General features: G+C 44.3%; 1 protein-coding gene across 5 annotated transcripts in view; it reads left to right on the forward strand.

The window, feature by feature from the left end:
- The window catches only part of AKAP8 (A-kinase anchoring protein 8), an 816,848-nt gene that overhangs the window by 340,692 nt on the left and 450,349 nt on the right, over nt 1-25,807 (forward strand). For all 5 annotated transcript variants that reach the window (XM_069231685.1, XM_069231682.1, XM_069231683.1 and 2 more), the window contains 2 exons: nt 2,001-2,142; nt 3,433-3,476. In XM_069231685.1, the coding sequence (XP_069087786.1) occupies nt 2,001-2,142; nt 3,433-3,476 (186 nt within the window). The remainder of the gene's footprint in view (nt 1-2,000; nt 2,143-3,432; nt 3,477-25,807) is intronic.

Here is a 25,807-nt window from a genome sequence, read left to right on the forward strand (position 1 = left end):
CAAGTTTTGCTTTTGCGAATGTGGAGTTTGTGAGTGAGAGTAAGGCAAAGAGTAGATGTCTGGTGGGTTGGTGATAGTGTATGCGGCTGTTCAGGTATTCTGGTCCTGTGTTGTGTAGGGTTTTGTATGTGTGTATGAGAAGTTTGAAATAGCTGTGCTTCTGAATGGGGAGCCAGTGAAGCTTCCTGAGGTGCGCGTGTGATGTGGCAGGGTGAGTAGGAGTCTTCCAGCAGTGTTCTGGATGGTTTGGAGTCTGTGTAGGAGTTGTTTGGAATTTCGGATGTAGAGAAAGTTGGCATAGTCCAGCCTGCTGGTGATGAGTACTCGGGTAACGTTCTGTCTGGTGTTCTGAAACAGACATTTGAAGACCATTTGAAGCATGCATAGGATGTGGAAGCAGGAGATGCACTTTGTCGACTACAGCCATCATGTTGAGCTTTTCGTCTAGTATGATCCCTAGATTTGTTGGGTGGCCTGTGGGTGTTGGTGCTAGCTTAACAGCCACCAGGTACAGCCTTATGGGAAGGTCTTGTTGCCGACGACCAGTGCTTCTGTCTTGTCGGAGTTGAGATTAAGGCAGTTGTTTCACATCCAGTCTGCTACAGTGATCTTGTAGTTGAAGTTAGTTCTGGTTGTCTTAGGATGAGCAGGGTGTCATTGGCACAGGAGTTGACGGAGACGTCTTGTGATCAGATGACGTTAGTGAGTGGTATCTTTTATATGTTAAAAATGTGGGGCTTTAGGACAATTCTTGTGGGACCCTGCATATTGGTTTATTGCTCTCAAATGTGAAGGGTGGGAGTCTGACCCTTTGGGTTCTTCCTGTGAGGAAGTAACAGATCCATTTGAGAGCAGATTTTTGTATGCCAGTCTTATTGAGTCTTCTGATGCCGGTGTTATGGGAGTCAATGTCGAAGGCCGTAGGGAAGTCGAGCATGATAAGGGTTGCTGTTTATCCTCAGTCTAGGATGATTTGAATGTCGTCAGTGGCCACAATGAGTACATAAGGCCTAATTGCTAATTTTTTTCTGTAAGATATCTTTCTTAGTGGCTATTGCATCTGCAAGCAAGATGGTGAATTTTAGGTTTCGTCTGCAGTACAACTCTAGTCTTTCCCATTATAGAGTAGGTTTGTGGGTATATTCTAACTTTCTACCTGTGCACATTTCTGACTTTCACATAAACCAAAGAATACCTCTCTCTGTACTTTTAGTAATACCTGTACCCCAGCAGAGAAATTATTTCTCACTTGAAGTCATGACATTTTTAAGGTTCTATTTGACATTACTAAAGATCTGCGTAAAACCAATTAATATTTTTCAATAATGGGCCTCTCCTTGTTGAATAGTGTTTTGCAGCCAGGCTATTGCTACACGGATAGTCTCTTGTGCAGCCTGTTATCAGTTAGCTAGCAAACGCTAGGCACTTAATGTTAGCAAAGCAGTGTACATTGCACTCACTAACATTTGAAAAAGTCTACAGACTACACAGAACTAGCAAATATTCACCATCAACAAGCACACTTCCACTGATTACTGTGCCACTGTCGATTAAGCAATTTTCACCATATGTGTTTACAATGGAAGATTTAAAGCAGTCGACAGCTTGCTCATCGATGACTCTGCTAACGGCAGAGGTGCAGCAGGAAGCCATATTTTAAAAATGCCCACAGCAACTGTTTAATTGGTGTCTTGGTCTTAGGCAGTTTCCCCATTGCCTTTGGTAATGGTACTCCAGTCGTTAATGGTCTCCATAGTGCTGTTTGGCCTCTTGCAAGGTAATTGCCGTGTGCTTCTTCAGTTCAGAATCTAGGACAAAACATGGGATTTCTTACTCAGTGCCTGTTGGTTGTTTTTTTTTTGTTTTTTTTTTTTGCACTACTGCAGCATGCTTTCCTAACCCTTTGCACAGTATGTTGATCAAGATGATGTTGGGAATCCAACAAAGAAGTGTTGTTACCAATTCCTTATCTGTTGGCTGCTTCTGTATTTTGTTTGTAGACAAAGCGGAGGGCATTCCGCATCTCCGGGGTGGGGCGTTCAGATTTTGATCAAGGCCAGAAGCGGAAACTCACTCCAGGAGGTGGTGAACCAGAAAACAAATTGTCCAAAACTGATTTTGAAGGTGCTGATTCAGATCCTGGTACGTACGAGTTCTATAAACCATCCTTCCTAGAGGTCCCAATTATTTGAGGATATTTTGAGTACCATTGTAGGAATGACTATTCTTTCTGCAGAGAGGAAGCAAGGAAAATAATTTCTAAGTTTGAAATGTATCTGAAAACGTCTCTTACTGTCTGTCCATTTCCAGGCAGGAGTCTCTGCTTTACCTTTTTCCCTCCTTTCATGAGCTATCTCTTTCCTTTGTTTTGCCACCTGTGCAAACAGACTTAATGGTGAAGAATTTGAAAGACCCATAACTTTATGCCATGCAAAGAAATTGAAGAACTAATGGGCGGGGTCACATTTTTCCAGTGCAGGAGCATTAAGGGGTATAAATACTTTATATCCCCACCATTGTGCAAGATACTAGATTCTCACACATGGATGGAAAGATAAATGATCACAATAGATTAAAGAGAAACACGGATTTTAAAAACAGAAATTACTGGAATTCAAAATGTTTGTAATTAAAATATTAGTTATGTAAAAATTGTCCTTAGTGGTTGTAATACTTTTTGTGCCTTTTTAACAAACTTTTAACATTTCTTTGTTAAAATATGTAAAATTCTAAGATAGTAGCTTACTGTGTTTGTCACATTAGTCTTCAGCAGGACTTTGAACTAGACTTAGGTTAACATTAGGTCAGATTCAGGGCTTCCATTTTCGATTTAGTCCAATAGTCAGAACACAGGCATAAGGTTTGCATCCAGCATAGGTCCCAGCAAAAGCTTAGATTTAAGTGAAAGTTTAAGATTACTCTTAGATACAGTGTTTAGTGTAAACGTTATATTAAGTTTGGATGTGGCAGTGAGTCATTTATTTTGCTTTTTGCCAATTTTTATGCATTTAAAAAAATAAAAAATCAGAATCTGAGTCATGCACTGTAATCCTGATGTAAAGTATTTACATCTTGGAGTTTTGTTTTCAAGTATATTTGTGTTGGGCATATGTGGTTGGATGTTAAACCTTACAATACAGTGGAGATTGTCCACATTTTTGCAGAATCAAGCAAGGAGTTCTCAGCTGTTAGGAATAGAAAATGTTTCGCCTTTAAAGGCATTTTTTTTAACCTTTAATTTATTTTATTCACATGAAAAAATAGGTTCTAAAACTGTTCCCGGGTCTATTATTTGTCAAGGATGATAAAATTACTGAGAACTAGGATTGCAAAAAAGTGCCTTTTCCTTCTTGACCTAAGAAAACGACTCCCATCAAACTCTCCAAAGTTTATAGTTCTGCTGAAAGTGATTGTTTTCCATTTATTTTACAGATGATCCTTCAGTAGAAGACAAACATATTGAAGGAGATAAAGCTGTAAGTATATTGACAACTGTCAAGACTGTCACCATTAGAGTTACAAGTGGTTTCTTCAGGCATGGAGTCACCTTATCTTGGATTAAGCACTGGAATATGTCTGTTTCTAATTACAAGGTGCACGTTTATTTAACAATACATAAATTATCACAAGCACTTCTTGATGCCTTTATTTTCCAGCATTTGTATTAGTAATGGAGTCAAGATCACCCCTACTGAAAAAGTGTATGCTCTCATGATGTTATTACTGGCATCAATAGTATCAGAATTTCGCCGTCCTATTCTGCCTTGCCAGTTTTTTAAAAACATTGGCACGGTCTCAAAACTGTGATTAGTCTAGACTATAATTTTTCTGTTTTTGCGGGGCTTGGCCACTGCAAACTAGTCCCATTTCCTGTGGTTTTACTAGAATATTTTGTTTCAAAATGGACACCTTTTACTGAATAGTTAAATTGTTTATTTCTGTGTAAAAGCATTTTAACATTTAAAACAAAATCTTGTTCTTTAGTATATGAAAATCAATTGTCTCACGAGTGAGAATGAAATACTGCATTGCCTCTCAAAGGTATCAAAAGAGCTCCTCTGCTGCAGTGTGGGATGAATTGTCGTTTCTGCGGTGTGAAGACACATGCTCGTCACTATGCTAATGAACTTGTCTTTGACTGAAAATGTATTTTTGAATAGGTATTTTCTTTTATTTATTTAGGTATTCTTTTTTTAAAGAGCTAGTTTTGATATTATGTGAGTTCTCTGGCTTTTATAAAGGTCTGAAATTTCACACTGTTTTCCGCTCTGGCCAGACACACCCTTTTATATCTGGGACTGGCACTTCTTGTGGAACCCCATATTCTTTGAAATACCACTCCATGATCCACTCCCCTTCTCTGCCCATCCTGGATGAGGGGGCACTTACGTGGGTTTCTTTGGTTGCTACCCTGTAGTAAGTTTGTGCTACAGAAGTACCATGGATCTCCTCTGCATCTCTCACAGAGGCCACACAACCTCTAGATGCATACTGACGACCTAACCCAGGGCACAAGCTGCAAGAACGAGGGGCTTGAGAAAAGGGGGAGTGTGCCTTTTGCTACTTAAGATATACATCAAGAAAGCACAAAATTTGACAAGCTGAAGCTGTACATGTATGTATTTATCCGCAAAAAAAATGACCCTGCTTTACAATATCTTTTGTACAGTTGCAGGAAAATAAATAAAACAAACAAAGAAGAACCTCACACTTTGTGTGTAATGGTCCTCCTTGAGGATTTCCACTCAGAGTAAGTGTTCATTCTGTCAAAATATGAACAAAACAACCCTGAAAAGTAGAACAGGATTTCAAGGGAAGATAGATAGGGCACTGGAAAATTGGTATCTAGCCAAAGTTGGTCTGCTGTACTTTGGGCATAGTAAAAAGCATCACTACTTGCACTACAGCACCCTTTAGGATCTGACGTCCCGCTATCTATATCTGTGTAGAAGCCTCCCTTGATGACACCTTTGCTGTCAAAGGGCACAATACTGTAAAAGACACCAAGAATCTCTCTCCAGTCGATCAATTGAGACAGAAAAAGGAGGCCCGTCTACCAGATATCGGATTACCATCTCTGAGGACTCCTTGATATAGGCACCACCTTGAAAATCATGTCATTCCCACGCAAGATCCATGACATTGAGGCAAAGAATAGTGGGAACCTGCCAGCCTTTGAGGGCTGGGCTGCTGTCAAGGAAACATTCAACATTGAGGAAACATGGCTTTTGGCATTAAGAGTCTTCAGTATTGAAGCATCACTCAGTTTCGAGGCAAACCGAATCATCTACTTCCTTGTTTGCTGAACAGTCCTGCAAAATGAAATCCAGAAGTCTACTTTTAGACTTGGAATTCCTACACATGCACTGTCCTACCATGGAGGTAACATTAGTAGTAGAGATTCCAAATTCACCTTTATCATGAGCTCATCGCCTTCAGTCAACAGCCGGGCCTCCCACACCAGGGTCAGCCTCTCTGCTTATTTGGGCACTGTTGACACCTCTTGTAGTTCCATCGAGGCCAAACCCCATCCCTAATGCAGGAACAACTAGGAGAAAGAGTCCTAGTCAGAGCTCATGCTCTCCTCTCAGACCGCAGTTGGAGCATTGAAGTAAACATCACTCTCACTATTCCATGCTCACTAGGTTATCTCGTCAGTGCTTAATTGGAAGAAGAACTGCCAGTGACCAAAGCTTTGCTCAGAAGCCCTCGACTGACAGCAGCGAATACCGTGGTTAATAGTCTTAAACCCCCCCTCATGCTCCCTTAATCCCCTTCAAGACACTCCCTACCCCTTTATCTCATTCTTGTGGATTCCTGCATTCTCCATTTGTGATGGTATTTCTATCTTTCTCTTCCTCCATGTTTCCCCTTTGTGTGGTTTTCTCACTCTTGCTATTGGCAAATGTTGATCAAGAAAAATAGGTTCCGCTTTCCCAAAAAAAGTCCTAGGGGCCCCCCACTGGCAACCACTGGATCAAATTAAGCACTGGACCGTGTACTCATAGACTTTCTCCAGGAACCAGGAACTTATTCATTTTCTAAATCAAGAGCAGGAAGACAGCCTCCAGTTTTATAGGATTCACCTCTAGCCAGAATTGTACATATTGAGGATCTGCATATTTTCCAGAAAGTGGATCAGGGGCACCACCAAATGCAATGTTCATTTGTCTTCTACTTCAACAACTACTTCAGTCATATTCAAATGTTGCACCAACGTTCATCTTTGCGCCTACTCCTTCTGCTATTTCCAGATCTGTTCGAACATACTTCTGTTTCATATTTCAGGAAAGACTGCTCCATCTCATCTCCAGGAAAAGTGTAAATATCAAGAGCAGGTCCCCATGGTTCCTATGTGAGATCCTGTCCCTTGTTGATCATCTCTGATAAAGAAGAATCATGAAACTGCAGAATCTTATATTGTTCTACTTAATAAATAGAGCAAAGCCTGTGGCACATCAACAACATTGAAATCTGCAAGTGTGACAGTTTTACTTTGTAGATATAAAAATATCCCTTTCAGAATTTCTACAACAGTTTGCTGTTGTTTTGCCATAAGAGGGTTAAGAATATTTCTTTAAAACCTTGAACCAAAGTATGTTGTTCTTCAATCATTTCATTAGTGCAGCGGCTGACACTTTGGATCTAGCCTCTCACGGTTAATGCCGTAATCTTGCATTCTTCTTGCCTCCTTTTCACAGGCCTCAAATTGGAGACACTGCAAAGATTACTGGCTGACCCTTAGTCAAGGAACACAAAATGCATTGGTACAAGCCTTTTGCCTATCACTATTGTCCACAGAGGGTGTAAGCCTCTCAGTGGCCCCAGCTGCAGCAACAGCAGCAAAGGCAGACATATCAACAGCAACAATGGTAATCAAGAGTAAAAGATGGCTTTCGGTCTTCTGCAGCGGCAGGTATGCCTCCCATAAAAGACAAGCTCTTAATTTGCCCGATCCGGTTGGGGTTGGGGGGGTAGGGGGAGGAACCATCCCAAATCCTGTGGAGGATTGAACACAATTTTCAAAAGACAAATGGGTGCAGGATATTGGGCAAATGGGTGTACTCTCGTTCAAATCTTCTCCAGCGGCCATACCACCAAAGAAGTTGAGCCAGCACCACGTGGACAGAGGTCAGCAGAAAGTAACATCTTTATACAGAATTAAACCCTTGAAAAGATCCCTCCTCCCCCCAAAAGAAGGGGAATTTATTCCTGTTACTTTCTGGTGAAAAGAATGACTCCCTAGCACAAATTCAAATCCTCTCTAGATCTTGGAACAGCAAACTGATAGATAAGGGAATCTGTTGTTAACTACATTGAGGGGTTTTGTTGTGCTCCATACATCTTTGATACAGATATCCAAATACATATTGCAGAGAGTGACCGGTGCTGAGCTTAAGAAGGTAGAAGATCTGTTTCTACCTGAATGTAGAACTCTGGCTGACTAATGCCTCAATCTCACAATAGGCTCTTCAGCACTTCCAGACAGCAGTCTCTATTCTGAATTGTTGGGCTAGTATGTCAGTCAGGAAATGTGACCATCAACTCCAGTTCTGTTCATACACTGCTTGGGAGCAGTGTTTGACATAGTCCAGGCAAAAATGTGCCTTTCATTATCTCTCTGAAGTGTTGCAATCTTTTAAGTCTAGAACATTTTACATGACACGTTTCATCCCTTCATGATTCTGAAATCTTACTTTTTCTAGTTCCACATGCTCATCTTTACATGAGTCTGTTGCAGCAATTTCCCTGTCTTTTGAATTCCCTCAAGTAGCAGACCCGATCCATAAACCGATTGGTGGCACCATAGAAGTAATTTTATGTATTGTTTTGCCTCTGGAAGTGACTGCATCACCCTTGCAAGATGACATCCATTCCTTTTTCTGTGCTGCACATGCAAGAAGCATATGCGTCTTACAGACCCATATGATGTCTTTCTTTGTCTTGGAGTCAAGCATTATTCGATGGCATGCAAAAAATGTTCTCTGTTGCACCCGAAGGCCAGAGGGGAGTGGTAGGTAAAGTAGTAACTCGCCAAGCACACAACAGCACAAGTCCCATCTACTCCAAGTACTGGCCCCAGTCCTTAGATAAGTGTAAGGCGAAGTCCAGACAGAGCCCTCCGCCTGTTGGTCCTGCTCCAAAGAGAGACTGCTCGGTTCCAACCACATTCCACAGATAGAGCAAGTGCACCACAAATGTTTCCGGCAATTCTCAACCACAAGTCCGGTAGTGGCCTGCTAAGAAACAATGCAAATGTCTTTCTGAGTGATTTCTACTCTTCCTGGAGCATTTTTGATCTCCGTGGATTGCCTGAAGCCCCAAGGCAAGAGTGACAGATGGCCACAAGTCATAATTTGATTGATGCTTCTTTCCTCTGCACCGACTGACTCTGTTACACTTCACCGATGCCAGGCTGTGGCTTAACGCCTTTGCCATAGGTGACCCCAGAGCAGCACTGGTTCCAGTCGCTTCTCCTGAACAGAGTTCAACTAGATGTCATCAGTTTCATTGTTATGAGTTTACCTAAGGAACAGCAAGTTGTGTTAAAGGACTCTCTGGCAGTGCCTTTACCTCAGCACCAGTATTTTTGGTGATGTCAGATTTAATTAGCTCAGATTCAGATGCCATGCTACTGTTTAACATGATGGGGATGATTATGAGGAGGCAGATCATTTTTGTTTCCTTGCTACAGTGAAGATAGACCATACCTACATTTAATTTTCACAGTTATTGAGCTGTACTATTGTTAATCATTACAAAGGAGTTCCACTGGAGCTATTGTGTATGTTTTGCTCAGACCATAGCAGAGCATGTTTCCATCCTTGTTAAAGAGGTTTAATCATTACTGGCCCAAGGAGCAATAGAGGCAGACTCTCTGAGAAAGAGAGAGGCTACGGGTACTGTTTCTGTTACTTGTTGCCCAGAAAGCACAGTGGGGTCAGACCAATTGTTGACCTCTGGTTCTTGAAGACCTTCCTTCAGAATATGTCTCAGACGTTTGTTCTGATTCTTTTTGGGGATGGAACATTTTCAGTTGGCCTCGCCTCTGCTTCAGCTGTGGTAGTGGCCCATCTTAACATGTCGGGCACATATTCCCGATTAATTGAGAGGAGGCTTGTCATTCTCGTGGCCCACCTTTGAAAGGCCATCTCGCTTCTATCCTCCCTGAGGTTATCCATCAATGAGGTGAAATCCCACCTCCTGCTGGTACAGAGTATTCCATTTACAGGGTCAGTTCTGGACACATTGGTGTTCAAAGCTTTCCCCCCAACCGCTACGCTCACCACCTCCACCATCCACAGTATGTCTTGAACATCCCAATGTTTCAGGCTTGGTCTCCTGGCCTCATATACCCAGTTGGTGCCTCATGCCCATTGGTCTAAAGTGCGCCTTGGGTAGATCTAGCGAACACCGATAATTCTTATTGTTGAGCCTTTCACATTCTAGAGTTTCCACCACTATGCTCACTGGGGAATGCATTCCGCCTTAAGTGGAACTCCAGTCTCCGCTACACGTTCCAATCCCTGCTGCTACTTTTTGAGGTCTGAAGAATATCAGATGGAACTGTGCTCATTTTATCCTGATAACTCCAGACTGGGTTCGAAGGGTCTGCTGCTCAGACCTGCTGAGTCTAAGTGTATGCCCTCCTTCTCAGTATGCCTCTTCTTTCTTCTTTTCAGCAGTTCCTTCTAAGAAGGAGAGGCTGTATTGCTAGACCCAACGAGACCCAGGAGGACTTGTCCCAAAAACAGGGCAGAGTGTTACACCTGAACCTCCATTACCTGCACCTCCGTGCGAGAGATTTAGTGGAACCAACTGAGTGAATTTATCTCCCTAAGAAGGTGGTGAATGTCATCAGTCCACAAAGTAAATCTCTTCTGAGCATTGGCCCAAGTTCGTAGAAGGTGTGATTTCCCTTGAGTAAATCTGCTAAACACTCTGATGCCCTTGTGTCTGTAACGCAGCAGGGCTTTGCTGTGGGCACCTTTCGAGGTTATTTGTTGGGCCTATTGGCAATCCTACTCTTTCCTAATCTGCACTCCTATTTAAACCACCAATTGTAATGTGTTTTCTGAAACGGCTTATACAAGTTTCCTTCTGTGCCTTTTTTATGCTGCAGAGGAACCTTACTTGGTTCCTGGGTTCTTGTGCATGCTGTTCCATCAGGCTATTGAACCTTAAGACTGTCTTCCTCGTTGCGTCTGGCTCATTCTGCTACTATGGCCTTGATCAAGAGTTTTCTGATGCTGGACATCTACCATTTCATGGCGTGAAATCCACTCCAGGGACACTCCTTCTTTTGGGAAGTACTGCCTTGATATCTATTCACATGGTGAAGGATTTGCTGATGTAAAGTATCCATCAGAAGAACGAGCTACATACCCTTGGTAATGCTCTTTTTGGTGGATACTCTGTTTAACTGCAGAGTCTTCGCTGCCCCCTCAGCCCCTCTTCTGTATTGTGAGCTTCCTGGTCCCTTCTGGAGTTGAGTCAAAGCAAATGTGGAGTCTGATGGTATCACCTATCAGCACATGGAAGCAATTGCTAAAAAGGTTCCAGATTCAATCTGTCACCTAGGTGAATTCAAAAGGTAGGAATCTGTGGTTAGACAGAGGGTCAATCAGAAAGAGTGTTACTGAAGGTAAGACTCTGTTCCGGCTGGAAGATCCAGAGTGCTATCACAGGAAGTGACGACACTCTGGTCTGGAAGTGGTTCACAGCAAGGAACCTGCAGATTACAGGAGATAACTTACAAGCAGTGGGCTCATTCAGCAGGATCTTACAGAAGAACCCTGCGTGGGTTCTGAACAACACTGTTGTGCACAACATCTTCTGCAACTGGAATTTTTCCTAGTTAGACCTCTTTGCAGATGCAGATAACAAAAAGTACCAATACATCCAGATATTCCCAATCAGGAATAAAGGGGAATTCCCATTTATTGGTTGGTCAGAACGGTTTCTCTGTGCTTTTCTTTAGATTCTCCTGTTACAAGTAGTCATCATCAAGTTATACGCAAGGGCCTAGAGCTTAACAGTACCAAAGCAATGATGGTTTTCCAACCTTCTTCATCTGTCTGTGACTGCTGCATTTGGCAGTCTAGCTCCTAAACTCTTTCAAAATGGACCCTTGAAACATCATCACAAGTGTATGGTCATGCATGAAAGGAGGCTGATATCCATCATCAAGAAGCTTTTATTTGTTTATATGGAAGAGTTTTTGCATTTTGTGCGTACAGACGAACATAAATCCCATCACAAGTCACTAAGAAGCGGTACAGCCTTATTTTGCTTGGTTGGTCTGCAGTTTGTGTCCATAAAGGTACATTTTGCATATAATACTTGTTGTAAATGTCCTTCACAAATCAACTGTTTTCCGAACCCCTGTCATCAAGGATTTTTTTACAGGGTATTAAGAGTATTTTCGCCAATCACAAGAACTTCCTGTCCTAGGGAGCTGAATGTTGTCCTTGGTCATTCCATCTAGTCACCCCCACCACAACCCCTCCAATGTGGTGCAACACAGGAACGGAGCATGGCAGTAATTCTCATCTTAAGCAAAAAAAAGCAGCCATGACAAAAATGAAAGGCATCCGGCAGATACAAAGGGAACATGTACAGCCTCACACTTGTGCAGATGGGAGTGTGAGGCAACAGAGCAGATAATTGGTGGAAATCCTTGTGCCAGGGATAAATGGTCTCTGCTGAAATGGCATAACCTGAAATATATAATTCTCTTGTTATGAAAGTACTGTTAACATCCTCCCAGCGTGCAAATACATGAAGTAGGTAATTTGGAGACCTTGAAATGAGCTTGTATATTACACATCTGGAGTATGATAGAAAACTATATGAATGTGCAGCCAATAAGTGTAACCAAGAACATAGTAAACATTTGTAGAGAAAGCTAAACTAAATTCATATTTATAGGCATTATTTTACCATCTTGTTTTGGGTTCTGAAATGTCTCTATAACAACAAAGTTATCTGGGTGTTGGCCATAGGCAGAGCCTGTATGACCCATTATGATGTCAACCATACAATCAGGATGCTCCACTATTTAGCCACCATTTTAGATTCCTTTTTCTACTGGTGGGTTTGTAGGTGTTTTTTGGGAAGCTGTCAAGGAAGTGAAAGATTCTTTGAGTGGAACATCAACTGGAGACCAAGTACAGACTTAAATGGAGTTTCATATTAACTACCATTGATAACAAAGCTATAATATTGCATAGTCAAGCAGAACATGGTTTATTCTTTTCTGTTAGACCAGATCTGAGAATGTTTATTCTTGAAATTGCTCCATTTAGGTCACTTAAACACCATTTTGAGGGGGTAAGAGATGGAGAAAACTATTTTCAAATTATGTCCTAATTGCCACATTACACTTGCTTCTGATAACAAGCACCCTATGTGTGTTAAGCTTGATGAAGAACCAGAAGTCTGCTATATTTGTTGATTGTTTAACCTTAAAACTTTAAAGAACAAGGCAAAGTTAATATTGCATATTGGTCAACAATAGAATTGTTGGAGACTGACATTTCAAAGTCAAGAAATTAGGGCTCATTGATGCTAGAAATGGGGTTTCCAAAAGATGGCGATCATGTTGAGCCTGTAGAAGAGGCTAAGGAGAAACCAGTGAATGCATGCTGAGAAGATTTATTTTACAATATAAATATTGAAAAGTCAATCCCATTAAAAAATCAACATGTCAGCTGAAAACCTTAAGCCCTTAGTGCCAAAGTCAAAGACGTTTGATGCAAAATAGTTAGCATCCAAATATAGAGAAATATCTTTGATGTTGAAGACTATCACAGTAGATGAAAGGAGTGTTAAAACAAACTCAACATCAAAGTCATCAATGGCTGGGTGAAAAAATAGTTGTAAGCCTCATTCCTCTGATTTGAAATAAAAATACTCCAGTAGGTATGAGTCAATTGCCAGCAACCTAACTTCCGAGTATGATCGAAATTGTAAAGTTGTGGCTGAGCTGTAAAACTTAAGGAGTAAAGAGAAACCTTTGAAGCCCTTCACATTTCAGGAGCCTTTGAGGGAAATCTGGGCATAAGGAAGTAGGTGCTTGATGATGAAAGAACACAGACAACAGAACACAGAAACACTGATTAACAGAGAATGAAGTATGCATGATACCATTTGTCAGATTGTAGAGACTGACTTTCCATAACATGGAATAGAAATGTAGATCCAGATGTATTATGCAGTCATTAAGGAGGCAGAAATGTAGGACATGCGTTTGGAAAAGCAGTAGGAAGACTCCTGCTTCTTACTTGAAACTTCAAGTCTGCTGCAAAGAGGGCATCTGCCTTTTCAAATGTTGCCAAATGTGTTCCAAATAGTTAGAAGCGATCTGATAGAAACTTCTTGCATCAGATTCCTCACCTTCTGACTATTTTCTAGGTGTCAGGCTATATCTAGAAATTTTTGAGGAGTACCTCTGTGTGCCGGTAGGTGGCACTGTGCAGCTCTGCCTTGACGCCATTCCCCTCTTGAAATTATGAGCAGGCCAAAATAGGTACCACTCCAGCATGGTGACATCAGTTCCTTTCTTTCCGCGCCATCAGAGGCGGATCTGGAGCAACCTCATGTCCCTTTGAGAACTATTTACCTGAAGATTTACAGTGTGCAAGAGACATTTCACCTCCCTAAACAACAGGTTTTAAATCTTTAAAGACTGTTGCAAGCAAATATCTGAGACAGCTCCTCATGAGGTTTGCCTGCAGTGCCTGGGATCGAGTCACGACTCCAAGGCCAGCAGTTGATGAACCTGAAAGCCATATGGTACAATGAGTCAAAATTCTATTACTTTCAAGGCACCGGAAGACTCCATGTTGTGACTGGTCCAAGTCCAAGGGTCTGCTCTGGTCCAGAAGTCATAGATGTTGATCCTGAGGTCAATCGTCATCGCACACTAAGGGCCTCATGTAGAGTTTGGTGGAGGGGTTACTCTGTCACATTGTCGTATGGGATTTAGATTTCGGCGGGTGGTATATTTGTCACTATTGTTACAGAGTAACCCCTCTGCCAAACTCTAAATCAGGCCTTAAGCCTCTAGTTAAGTTGGAAAGAAAATGTAAAAATCCAAGCAAAACTTGTCTCCTTTGCGCCATTCTCATACTCCTGAGGGCGTCACTATGCCTCCCAATCTCACTCCTGAAGTTGATCGTCATCAGAGCACATCTCACAACTTGTCCTGGCACAACCCACATTTCCAGGGCTGTGTGTGACACCAAAACACATCCCAGACTTCTGCAAGGCCATGCTCCAACTCTTTGGATCTTTTTAGACTCCCTATGGCATGCCTGCAGGCCCAAAGGAGCTGAGAGGCCCTCCATCTGGGATACCACTGGCATGTTTGTCTTCCCCCATCAGTTGGACCCTCTGAACCGATCAATGGTCATCTCCCGACTCCTGTACAGACTTTGGCTCAACAATCTATGCTGGCCTCTGGAGGGTCAATGCTGGTTCTACTGACTCCAGAGGATGAAGTGCCAGTTGTGTTCTCTGAGTCTGCACCTGTCCATCTCACCCAATTAGTGTCCTTCCTCTGCATGGCAGATCCCGTACACTACATTTCTTGTTTGGGATGGATTCAGATACTGACTATATTTCAGGAGATGAAATTGGCCAACCCTGTCATGAGGAAACATGGTATGATGACCTCAGAGATGCCAGTGGTCTTGACACCTCTCCTGACTCCGGCCTTGTCTCACCCTCAGTGGTCCTGCCTCTGAAGAAAGTGCTTCCTTTCCTTTGCAGTGGTCGCGCGAAGGGCAGCCAAGGTTCTCATTTACCAGCTTATCACCTTATAGATCAAAACCAATGTCCTGACCAAAATACTCAAGCTGTGGCAAAGAACTACTGAGCCCCTCTTACCTTTCACTTAGGCAACTTTGCTGTGCCCCCCAGTAAATTGCCAGATTGAGGGACACCATCGACCTGCTCCTGGTGACCCCTCCTTTTTGTCTAAGCACCCTTTTCATGAGAGCTTGTTGATGCACACATCCACCAGCCAGATGCCTTCCTAGTACGTTCCCAGCTGTTTTCCTGGATAAAGAGTCCAAAAGAGTAAAAACCTTTGTGAGAGTTTATTTATTTCCTCTAATTTGGCCCTCAGGTCAGTAAATGTCAGTTGCCTAATGTGCTGGTGTTCCAATGTGATGTGGGATTTGTTTGCTCAAGTCATACCAGTCCTACCTGTAAGGACTTCGTCCTGTCCTAACCCAAGCTATACAGGGCGCTGCCAAATTTCTCTAGCTGTATTGGCCTGTATACCATGGATTCCCTCAGGAAAGCCATTGGCACTAGTGTCCTGTCTGTCACCACACCTTGTTGCCGTAGACAGACTTTTCAAGCGATGTCCAGTCAGCTCTTAAGGACATGCCTTTTGATGGGACTCACCTTTCTGATGGATACAACTACCTGTGGATTCCTCACCTAATGAGTTCTCCCAATGCGCCAGCATTCAATGGAAATTTTCTTCCCAGCTCTGCACGTCGACGAGGACTTCACTATTGCCTGACTCCCATGCGACTCCGTCTGACATCATCGTGGTAATAAGAGGACCTCGCTGGCGTGCTGACGTCCGTTCCTTTATTTCCATGCCTTCGAAGCATAACGGTTTTTCTCCTGGCTCTTGGGGAGCTACTGTTTCTCGAAGGTGTTACTTTGTTAAAATGTCTCCACCTCGTAAATCCGGATTCAAGCCTTGTAGGGAGTGCGGGGGTCGCAAGTCGGTGACCGACCTGCATAATGACTGCCTGTGGTGTTTGAGTTCCGAGCACGACGTGGAGTATAGTGTGGTTTGTGTAAAAAAAAAAAAATGAACCCAAAGGAGCGAGAGGCCAAGCTGTTTTTGCCCAAGGCTAAAAAGAAAGAGAAGCATAGGCATCGGAGGTCATCTTCAGGGATCCTGAAAGTCTGGAGGAAACCTGTATCTTCGACTGCTGTAAGCAGATCAGTGGCAAGAAGATAGAGTGGCTCAGGAGGACCCAGGGTTCCTCTCTCGGCATCCGACTCCGGAGACTATGGTGGTTCAGGCCTCGTGCTCCTCGCATTTGGCTCCTGGTTCCTTCCGTGGAGCTCCATCGGACAGGGAGTCAAAAAGAATGGAGCTGTCTGCCAAGAAGACTTTTTCTTTGTGCCGTACGGCCCTTAAGTCTGCAAATGCCTATTGTGTTTTGGGCAGGTATATTCATGCCCTGATGGACGAGGCCAAGGCTGTGCTACCTGATTTGCCTCAGCATATGCGGGGTCTTCTATCTGATGCGCAAGCGGCAGCGACTCAGGTTATTCAGTTGGGGCTGGATACGTCGGACTCGGTGGCCAGGACAGTGGGCACATCCATTGTCACCAGGAGACATGCATGGTTGAGGTCGTCTGGATTTTCAACAGATGTACAGACGACCCTGTTGGACTTGCCATTTGATGGGGACAAGTTGTTTGGTTCCAAAGCTGACTCTGCCTTAGAGCGCTTTAAGGAGAGCAGGGCTACCGCCAAGTCCCTAGGCCTGCAGGCTTCTACAACCACCCTGTTCAGGTCTTTTAGAAGATTCAGGGGGTTTGGATGAGGATCTTCCTTTCGGGGGAGACCCCAACCGGCAGGCCAACGACCTTCTAGTCTTCCCTATAGGTCCTATAGAGGGCGGGGTAGGGTTGGAACGAGAGGGGCCACCCAGCAGCACCCCTGCCTCTTCCTCTTCCTTCGGGCGGGGTGGGGGGGGGCGGGGGGTGCAACAGGGAAAGCAGCCTTAGTCCTCCATCCATTGCATCCCGTGCTTCTCCTGTAGGGGGAAGGTTGTTTCATTTTCTCTGCATGTGGGAGTTGATCACATCGGACTCCTGGGTCCTCAATATTGTGGGGAAAAGTTATGCCCTTCCTTTTCGGGAGTTTCCCCCTCCCATCCCTCCCCGTCCATCCTTTTGCACAGAAGACCATCTCCTATTGTTGCAGCAGGAAGTTCTAGTCCTTTTATCGAAAGGTGCAGTGGAGTTGGTTCCAGAGCAGGAAAGAGGTCAGGGTTGTTATTCAAGATATTTCCTGATCCCCAAGAAGGATGGTCGGTTGAGACCTATCCTAAACCTGAGAGTTTTGAATTGGTTCCTCAAACAGGAAAAAGTCAAAATGCTGACTCTAGCACAGGTGCTTTTGGCGTTGAGCAGAGAGGATTGGATGGTGTCTGTTGACTTACAGGACGCTTACTTTCATAGCCCTATTCTGAAGTCACACAAGAAGTAGCTCCGGTTTGTGGTGGGGTCGCAACACTACCAGTTTGCGGTCCTTCCTTTTGGACTTACTTCTGCACCTCGAGTCTTCACGAAGGTGATGGCGGTGGTTGCAGCAAATCTTAGGAGGAAGGGAATATCGGTATTCCCTTACCTGGACGATTGGTTGATCAAAGCCAAGTCTCCGGAGCTCGTGCTGCATCGCCTGCAGATGACAACCCAGTTGTTGTTCGATCTGGGGTTTTCGGTAAACGTGCCCAAATCTCACCTGGAGCCCTCAACGCCTCCTGTTCAGAGGGGCAGTACTGGACACAACATCGAATTGGGCCTATCCTCTGCCTCAGCGGATTCAGGACATTCAGGCATTGATTCCAATGTTTCAAAGTGGAGCGGTTCCAGTCCTCAAGGTCCTTCGTCTGCTCGGTCTGTTCGCTTCATGTATTCTGTTGGTCACTCATGCACGCTGGCACATGAGGGCTCTTCAGTGGTGCCTCCGCAGGCAGTGGTTTCAGCACAGAGGGGATCTCGAGGAGTTGATAAAGATCTCCAGAGACACTGCAGCGGATCTACGATAGTGGGCTGCGGACGACAACCTTTCCCAAGGAAGGCCATTTTCGCTACCACCACCAGTGGCCACGGTTATAACGGATGCCTCCACTCTAGGGTGGGGAGCTCATCTGGGAGACATGGAGGTCAAAGGTCATTGGTCTCCAGTGGAACAGATGTTTCATATCAATATAGAATTGCGGGTGAAACGTTTGGCTCTCAAGGCCTTCCTCCCTTCCCTTTGTGGTCAGTCGGTTCAGGTCCTGACGGACAGCACTACCGCGATGTGGTATATAAACCAGCGGGGAGGAGTAGGGTCGTACCTTCTTTGTAGAGAGGCTCTGCGGCTCTGGTCCATCAGATTTGCGTAGTAGCAAACCATCTGGCCGGAGTTCTGAACGTACGTCCGTACAGTCTCAGTCGGCACTTCTCGGCCGATCACGAGTGGCGTCTCCATCCAGATCTGATCCTTCACATCTTCCGGATGTGGGGATTCCCTCAGGTAGACCTCTTTGCCACTCGGGAGAACACGAACTGTCCGTTGTTCTGCAGCCTCCAATATCCGTTGCAAGGAGCGTTGGGGGACGTGCTTCAGATGTCCTGGTATGGCCAGTTGCTTTACGTGTTTCCCCCCATACCCTTGATTCCTCGGGTTCTGAGGAAGATTCGCTGAGACCGGGCCCAAGTCACCTTAATAGCTCCGGATTGGCCAAGAAGGGTGTGGTACACAGACCTTCTCCAACTCTCACTGTGCCCTCCGCTCAGCCCACCTCACAGGGCAAACCTTCTCTCGCAGTCACGGGCAGGTTCTACACCCCCACCTCCAGAGCCTACACCTTCATGCCTGGAGATTGTACGGAGCAATCTGAGTTCCTTTTCTCTCCTGCCAGAAGTAGTGGACGTTATTATATCGTCTAGGCGACACTCCACCAAATCTATCTATGCTGGCAGATGGGCAAAATTTGCTGCTTGGTGTGGAGAGAAGCAAATTGATCCTTTACGGGCCCATTTGTCAGACATTGTATTGTTTGCGTTGTCCTTTGCGCAGAGGGTTGTGCAGTTGCGACTGTTAAGGACTATCTGTTGGCACGGTCGGCCTTTCTGTGCCTTCCTGATCAACCCTCTTTATTTAAGTCCACCTATAGTTATAAGGTTCTTGAGGGGTCTTACCAATAGGTTTCTTCCCACTCCGTTTATTATGCCTCAGTGGGATTTGAATTTGGTTCTCACATTCCTGATGCGTTAGCTGTTTGAACCTTTACATTCATGTCCATTAAGGTTTTTAGTATTAAAGACTGTTTTTCTCATAGCCATCATGTCGGCTAGGGGAGTGAGTGAACTTCAAGCGGTAATTGTTAAACCCCCTTTTACTTCTTTTCATGTGGACAAGGTGTTGTTGAGGACCAGAGTGGCTTTCCTACCGAAGGTGGTCACACCCTTTCATTTGGGACAATCTATAACGCTCTCGTCTTTCTACCCTCCTCCCTATCCATCAAAAGAGGAGGAGAGACTGCATCGGCTTGACCCGAGGAGAGCTTTAAGTTTCTACATCGAGAGAGTTCCGGGTGGATGATCAGCTCTTCTTCGGCTACGTGGGGAAGAGGAAAGGCAAGGCTGTCCACAAAAGAACACTGTCCAGGTCGGTCATTCTTTGCATAAAAGTATGTTATTCATTGACAAAGAAGGTTCTTCCTGTCGGAATTAGAGCCCATTCCACCAGGGCTAAGTCTGCCTCTTCGGCAGGTGTTCCTGTGGCTGAAATTTGTAAGGCCGCAACTTGGGCTTCCCTCCACACTTTTGCAAAGCATTGTTGCTTGGACTCGGAGGTTAGGAGGGATGGCCATTTTGCATGGTCTGTGCTGCAGGATTTCTTGGTGTGACCATTCAGGCACCCGCCACCGAGTGCGGTACTGCTTTGGGACTCTATACATTAGGTGAGGAATCCACAGGTAGTTGTATCCATCAGAAGATCAAGTTACTTACCTTCGGTAACGCGTTTCTGGTGGATACACTAGCTACATGTGGATTCCTCATGGTCACACCTGCCTCCCCGTTGCCTAGTTGGTCTTACCAAGATTTCCTAGGGTGTATGTATATAAGGATGTGTATATATGTTTGGTTGTATATGTATATATATATGTACATATATGTGTGAGATATATATATATATATATATGTTCGATGGCATGTGTAGCTGCAGATACACATGCTGTGCACAGTCCGCCATTTGGTGTTGGGCTCGGAGTGTTACAAGTTGTTTTTCTTCGAAGAAGTCTTTTCGAGTCACAAGACCGAGGGACTCCTCCCATTTCGATTCCATTGCGCATGGGCGTCGACTCCATCTTAGATTGTTTTTTTTCCGCCATCGGGTTCGGACGTGATCCTTTTCGCTCCGTGTTTCGGGTCGGAAAGTTAGTTAGAATCTCGGAAAAAAACGTCGGTATTGTTTGCGTTCGGTATCGGGTTAGTTAGAACAAATCGGCACCGAATTTTGAAGAGCTCCTGTGGCCCTTCGGGGTTTTTTCGATCCCCCGTCGGGGCCTGGTCGGCCCGGCCACGTGCGACTTCAAGGCTCATGGAACGGACCCCATTCCGCTTCTGCCCAAAATGCCATCACAAGTATCCGTATACGGATCACCATCTGGTCTGTAACTTGTGCTTGTCCCCCGAGCACAAGGAGGATACTTGTGAAGCCTGTCGAGCGTTTCGGTCGAGGAAGACGCTGAGAGACCGAAGAGCCAGGAGACTACAAATGTCGTCCACGCCGACAGGTCAAGATCGTTTCAAGGAGGAAGAAGAAGCTTTCTCCATCCACGAGTCGGATTCTGAAGAACTCGACGCCGAAGAAACACCCAAAACCGTGAGTAAGACGTCGAAAATCAAGACTCACGAGAAGTCCACAAAAGCCCAGGGGACGCCACCGCCAACAGGCCATGGCTTAACCCGAAAAATAGGTGATCCATCCAAGGCACCGAAAAAGGGCATGCTGGTGTCGAAGTCATCCGACTCCGGTCGAGATACCGCCACACAGCAACCTCGGAGCCGAGACAGCGGCTCCGAGAAACTTCGGCACAGAGACAGCGGCACCGAAGAATTTCGGCACCGAGACACCACGCCGAAAACAAAGAAGGTTTCTTCGGAGCCTAAAAAGACTTCCGAAAAGGTTTCGGTTCCGAAACATCCAGCCTCGGAGCCGAAAACTAGTTCCTATACAGAGGAACAAGGATTAACCTCCCAATTACATAGATTTGGAGAGGAGCTTCAAGCTGTAGATCCTGACTACACGCAAAGAAGGCTTCATATTCATGAGGACACAGGGAAGATAACCACTCTTCCCCCAATCAAAATAAAAAGGAAACTTGCCTTTCAACAAAAGGACAAGCAACCACAGGCAAAGGTGGCAAGGAAAACAACCCCACCACCGTCTCCACCACCATCAATACATGCATCACCAGCAACAACTCCACCACTGATGCACTCACCAGCTCATACTACAATGAGTCAGGATGATCCCGATGCATGGGACCTTTACGATGCTCCAGTGTCTGACAACAGCCCAGACTCCTATCCTACAAAACCGTCACCACCAGAGGACAGTACATCCTACACACAGGTGGTCGCAAGGGCAGCCGAATTTCACAACGTCACCTTACATTCTGAAACAATTGAGGATGACTTTCTGTTTAACACCCTATCCTCCACCCATAGTCAGTACCAAAGCCTTCCCATGCTCCCAGGAATGCTAAGACATTCAAAACAAATATTTCAGGATCCAGTTAAAGGCAGAGCCATAACTCCAAGGGTGGAGAAGAAGTACAAGCCACCGCCAACAGATCCAGTCTATATTACAACACAACTAACACCAGACTCAGTAGTTGTCGGGGCAGCTCGTAAGAGAGCCAGCTCTCATACCTCAGGGGACGCACCACCTCCAGACAAGGAGAGCCGCAAATTTGATGCAGCGGGAAAAAGGGTTGCAGCACAAGCAGCAAATCAATGGCGTATTGCCAATTCACAAGCACTTTTGGCAAGATACGACAGAGCTCATTGGGATGAAATGCAACATTTCATCGAACACTTACCCAAGGAGTTCCAAAAAAGAGCGCAACAGGTGGTGGAAGAGGGACAAAGTATCTCAAATAATCAGATACGGTCTTCCATGGATGCAGCAGATACAGCTGCGAGGACAATAAACACTGCAATCACGATACGAAGGCACGCATGGCTGCGCACTTCAGGGTTCAAGCCGGAAATCCAACAAGCTGTGCTCAATATGCCATTTAATGAACAGCAATTGTTTGGGCCGGAGGTGGACACTGCCATTGACAAACTCAAAAAAGACACCGATACAGCCAAAGCCATGGGCGCACTCTACTCCCTGCAGAGCAGAGGCACATTTCGGAAAACACCTTTTAGGGGAGGGTTTCGAGGTCAACCCACAGAAACCACAACCTCACAAACAAGGCCTACTTACCAGGGTCAATATCAAAGGGGAGGTTTTCGGGGGCAATATAGAGGGGGCCAATTCCCAAGAAATCGTGGAAAATTCCAAGGCCCCAAAACTCCTCAAAATAAACAGTGACTCACAAGTCACACAACCCCATCACATAACACCTGTGGGGGGGAAGACTAAGCCAATTTTAAAAACTTTGGGAGGAAATAACAACAGACACTTGGGTCTTAGCAATTATCCAGCATGGTTATTGCATAGAATTTCTCCAATTCCCTCCAAACGTCCCACCGAAAACACACAATGTCAAAACAACATATAGATCTTCTAGGACTAGAAGTTCAAGCATTGCTACAAAAGGACGCAATAGAATTAGTACCACATCTACAAAAAAACACAGGAGTTTACTCACTGTACTTTCTGATACCCAAAAAGGACAAAACTCTGAGACCAATACTAGATCTCAGAACACTAAATACCTACATCAAATCAGACCACTTTCACATGGTCACATTACAAGACGTAATCCCACTGCTCAAACAGCAAGACTACATGACAACATTAGACCTAAAAGATGCGTATTTCCATATACCAATACATCCTTCAGACAGGAAATACCTAAGGTTTGTATTCCAAGGAATACATTACCAATTCAAAGTGTTGCCATTCGGAATAACAACTGCGCCAAGAGTTTTTACAAAATGCCTAGCAGTGGTAGCTGCACATATCAGAAGGCAGCAAATACATGTGTTCCCGTACTTAGATGACTGGTTAATCAAAACCAACACGCTAAAACAGTGTTCACAGCACACAAAATATGTCATACAAACCCTTCACAGGCTAGGTTTCTCCATCAACTACGCGAAGTCACACCTTTTGCCGTGTCAAACACAGCAATACTTAGGAGCGACAATCAACACAGCAAAAGGGATTGCCACTCCAAGTCCACAAAGGGTTCAAACATTTCACAAAGTAATACAGGCCATGTATCCAACACAAAAGATACAAGTCAAAACGGTAATGAAACTCCTAGGCATGATGTCTTCATGCATAGCCATTGTCCCAAACGCAAGATTGCACATGCGGCCCTTACAACAGTGCCTAGCATCACAATGGTCACAAGCACAGGGTCAACTTCTAGATCTGGTGTTGATAGACCGCCAAACATACATCTCGCTTCTATGGTGGAACAGTACAAATTTAAGCCAAGGGCGGCCTTTCCAAGACCCAGTGCCACAATACGTCATAACGACGGATGCTTCCATGACAGGGTGGGGAGCACACCTCAATCAACACAGCATCCAAGGACAATGGGACATACATCAGAGGCAGTTTCACATAAATCACTTAGAACTGTTAGCAGTATTTCTGGGGCTGAAAGCATTTCAACCCATAATAACCCAAAAATACATTCTTGTCAAAACAGACAACATGACAACAATGTATTATCTAAACAAACAAGGAGGGACACACTCGACGCAGTTGTGCCTCCTAACACAAAAAATATGGCATTGGGCGATTCACAACCACATTCGCCTAATAGCACAATTTATTCCAGGGATTCAGAACCAGTTGGCAGACAATCTCGCTTGAGATCACCAACAAACCCACGAATCGGAAATTCACCCCCAAATACTAAACAATTACTTTCAAATTTGGGGGACACCTCAAATAGATCTATTTGCAACAAAGGAAAACTCAAAATGCCAAAACTTCGCATCCAGGTACCCACAAGATCAATCCCAAGGCAATGCTCTATGGATGAACTGGTCAGGGATATTTGCGTACGCTTTTCCCCCTCTCCCTCTCCTTCCATATCTAGTAAACAGGTTGAGTCAAAACAAACTCAAACTCATACTAATAGCACCAACATGGGCAAGGCAACCTTGGTACACAACACTACTAGACCTTTCAGTAGTACCTCATGTCAAACTACCCAACAGACCAGATCTGTTAACACAAACAACAGATCAGACATCCAAATCCAGCATCTTTGAATCTAGCAATTTGGCTCCTGAAATCCTAGAATTCGGACCTCACACAAGAATGTATGGAGGTCATAAGACAAGCTAGGAAACCTACCACTAGACACTGCTATGCAAACAAGTGGAAAAGATTTGTGTATTACTGCCAGAATAATCAAATTCAGCCATTACACGCATCTCCAAAAGATATAGTAGGATATTTACTACATTTGCAAAAATCAAATCTAGCTTTCTCTTCCATAAAGATACATCTCACCGCAATATCAGCTTACCTGCAAATTACTCATTCAACTTCACTATTTAAAATACCAGTCATTAAAGCGTTTATGGAAGGCCTAAAGAGAATTATACCACCAAGAACACCACCTGTTCCTTCATGGAACCTCAACATTGTCTTAACAAGACTCATGGGTCCACCTTTCGAGCCCATGCATTCTTGTGAAATGCAATACTTAACGTGGAAAGTTGCATTTTTGATTGCTATCACATCTCTAAGAAGAGTGAGTGAGATTCAAGCATTTACCATACAAGAACCATTTATTCAAATACATAAAAATAAAGTAGTTCTAAGGACAAATTCAATTTTTTTTACCAAAGGTTATCTCACCGTTCCACTTAAATCAAACAGTAGAATTACTAGTGTTCTTCCCACAGCCAGATTCTGTAGCTGAAAGAGCACTACATACATTAGACATCAAAAGAGCACTAATGTACTACATTGACAGAACAAAACTAATTAGAAAAACAAAACAACTATTTATTGCCTTTCAAAAACCTCATACAGGAAATCCAATTTCAAAACAAGGCATTGCTAGGTGGATAGTTAAGTGTATTCAAACCTGCTATCTTAAAGCAAAGAGAGAGCTGCCTATTACACCAAAGGCACACTCAACCAGAAAGAAAGGTGCTACCATGGCCTTTCTAGGAAATATTCCAATGAACGAAATATGTAAGGCAGCAACATGGTCTACGCCTCATACATTTACCAAGCACTACTGTGTAGATGTGTTAACTGCACAACAAGCCACAGTAGGTCAAGCTGTACTAAGAACATTATTTCAAACTACTTCAACTCCTACAGGCTAAACCACCGCTTTTGGGGAGATAACTGCTTACTAGTCTATGCACAGCATGTGTATCTGCAGCTACACATGCCATCGAACGGAAAATGTCACTTACCCAGTGTACATCTGTTCGTGGCATTAGTCGCTGCAGATTCACATGCGCCCACCCGCCTCCCCGGGAGCCTGTAGCCGTTTAGAAGTAGATCTTGAACATTTGTACATTTGTAAATATATTACTTTAACCTTTGTTATGTACATACGTATTCATTCCATTGCATAGGCACTATTACTAACATACACAACTCCTACCTCACCCTCTGCGGGGAAAACAATCTAAGATGGAGTCGACGCCCATGCGCAATGGAATCGAAATGGGAGGAGTCCCTCGGTCTCGTGACTCGAAAAGACTTCTGAGAAGAAAAACAACTTGTAACACTCCGAGCCCAACACCAGATGGCGGACTGTGCACAGCATGTGAATCTGCAGCGACTAATGCCACGAACAGATGTACACTGGGTAAG

Source organism: Pleurodeles waltl, chromosome 4_2 (assembly GCF_031143425.1).
Source record: "Pleurodeles waltl isolate 20211129_DDA chromosome 4_2, aPleWal1.hap1.20221129, whole genome shotgun sequence".
Classification (NCBI taxonomy): domain Eukaryota; kingdom Metazoa; phylum Chordata; class Amphibia; order Caudata; family Salamandridae; genus Pleurodeles; species Pleurodeles waltl.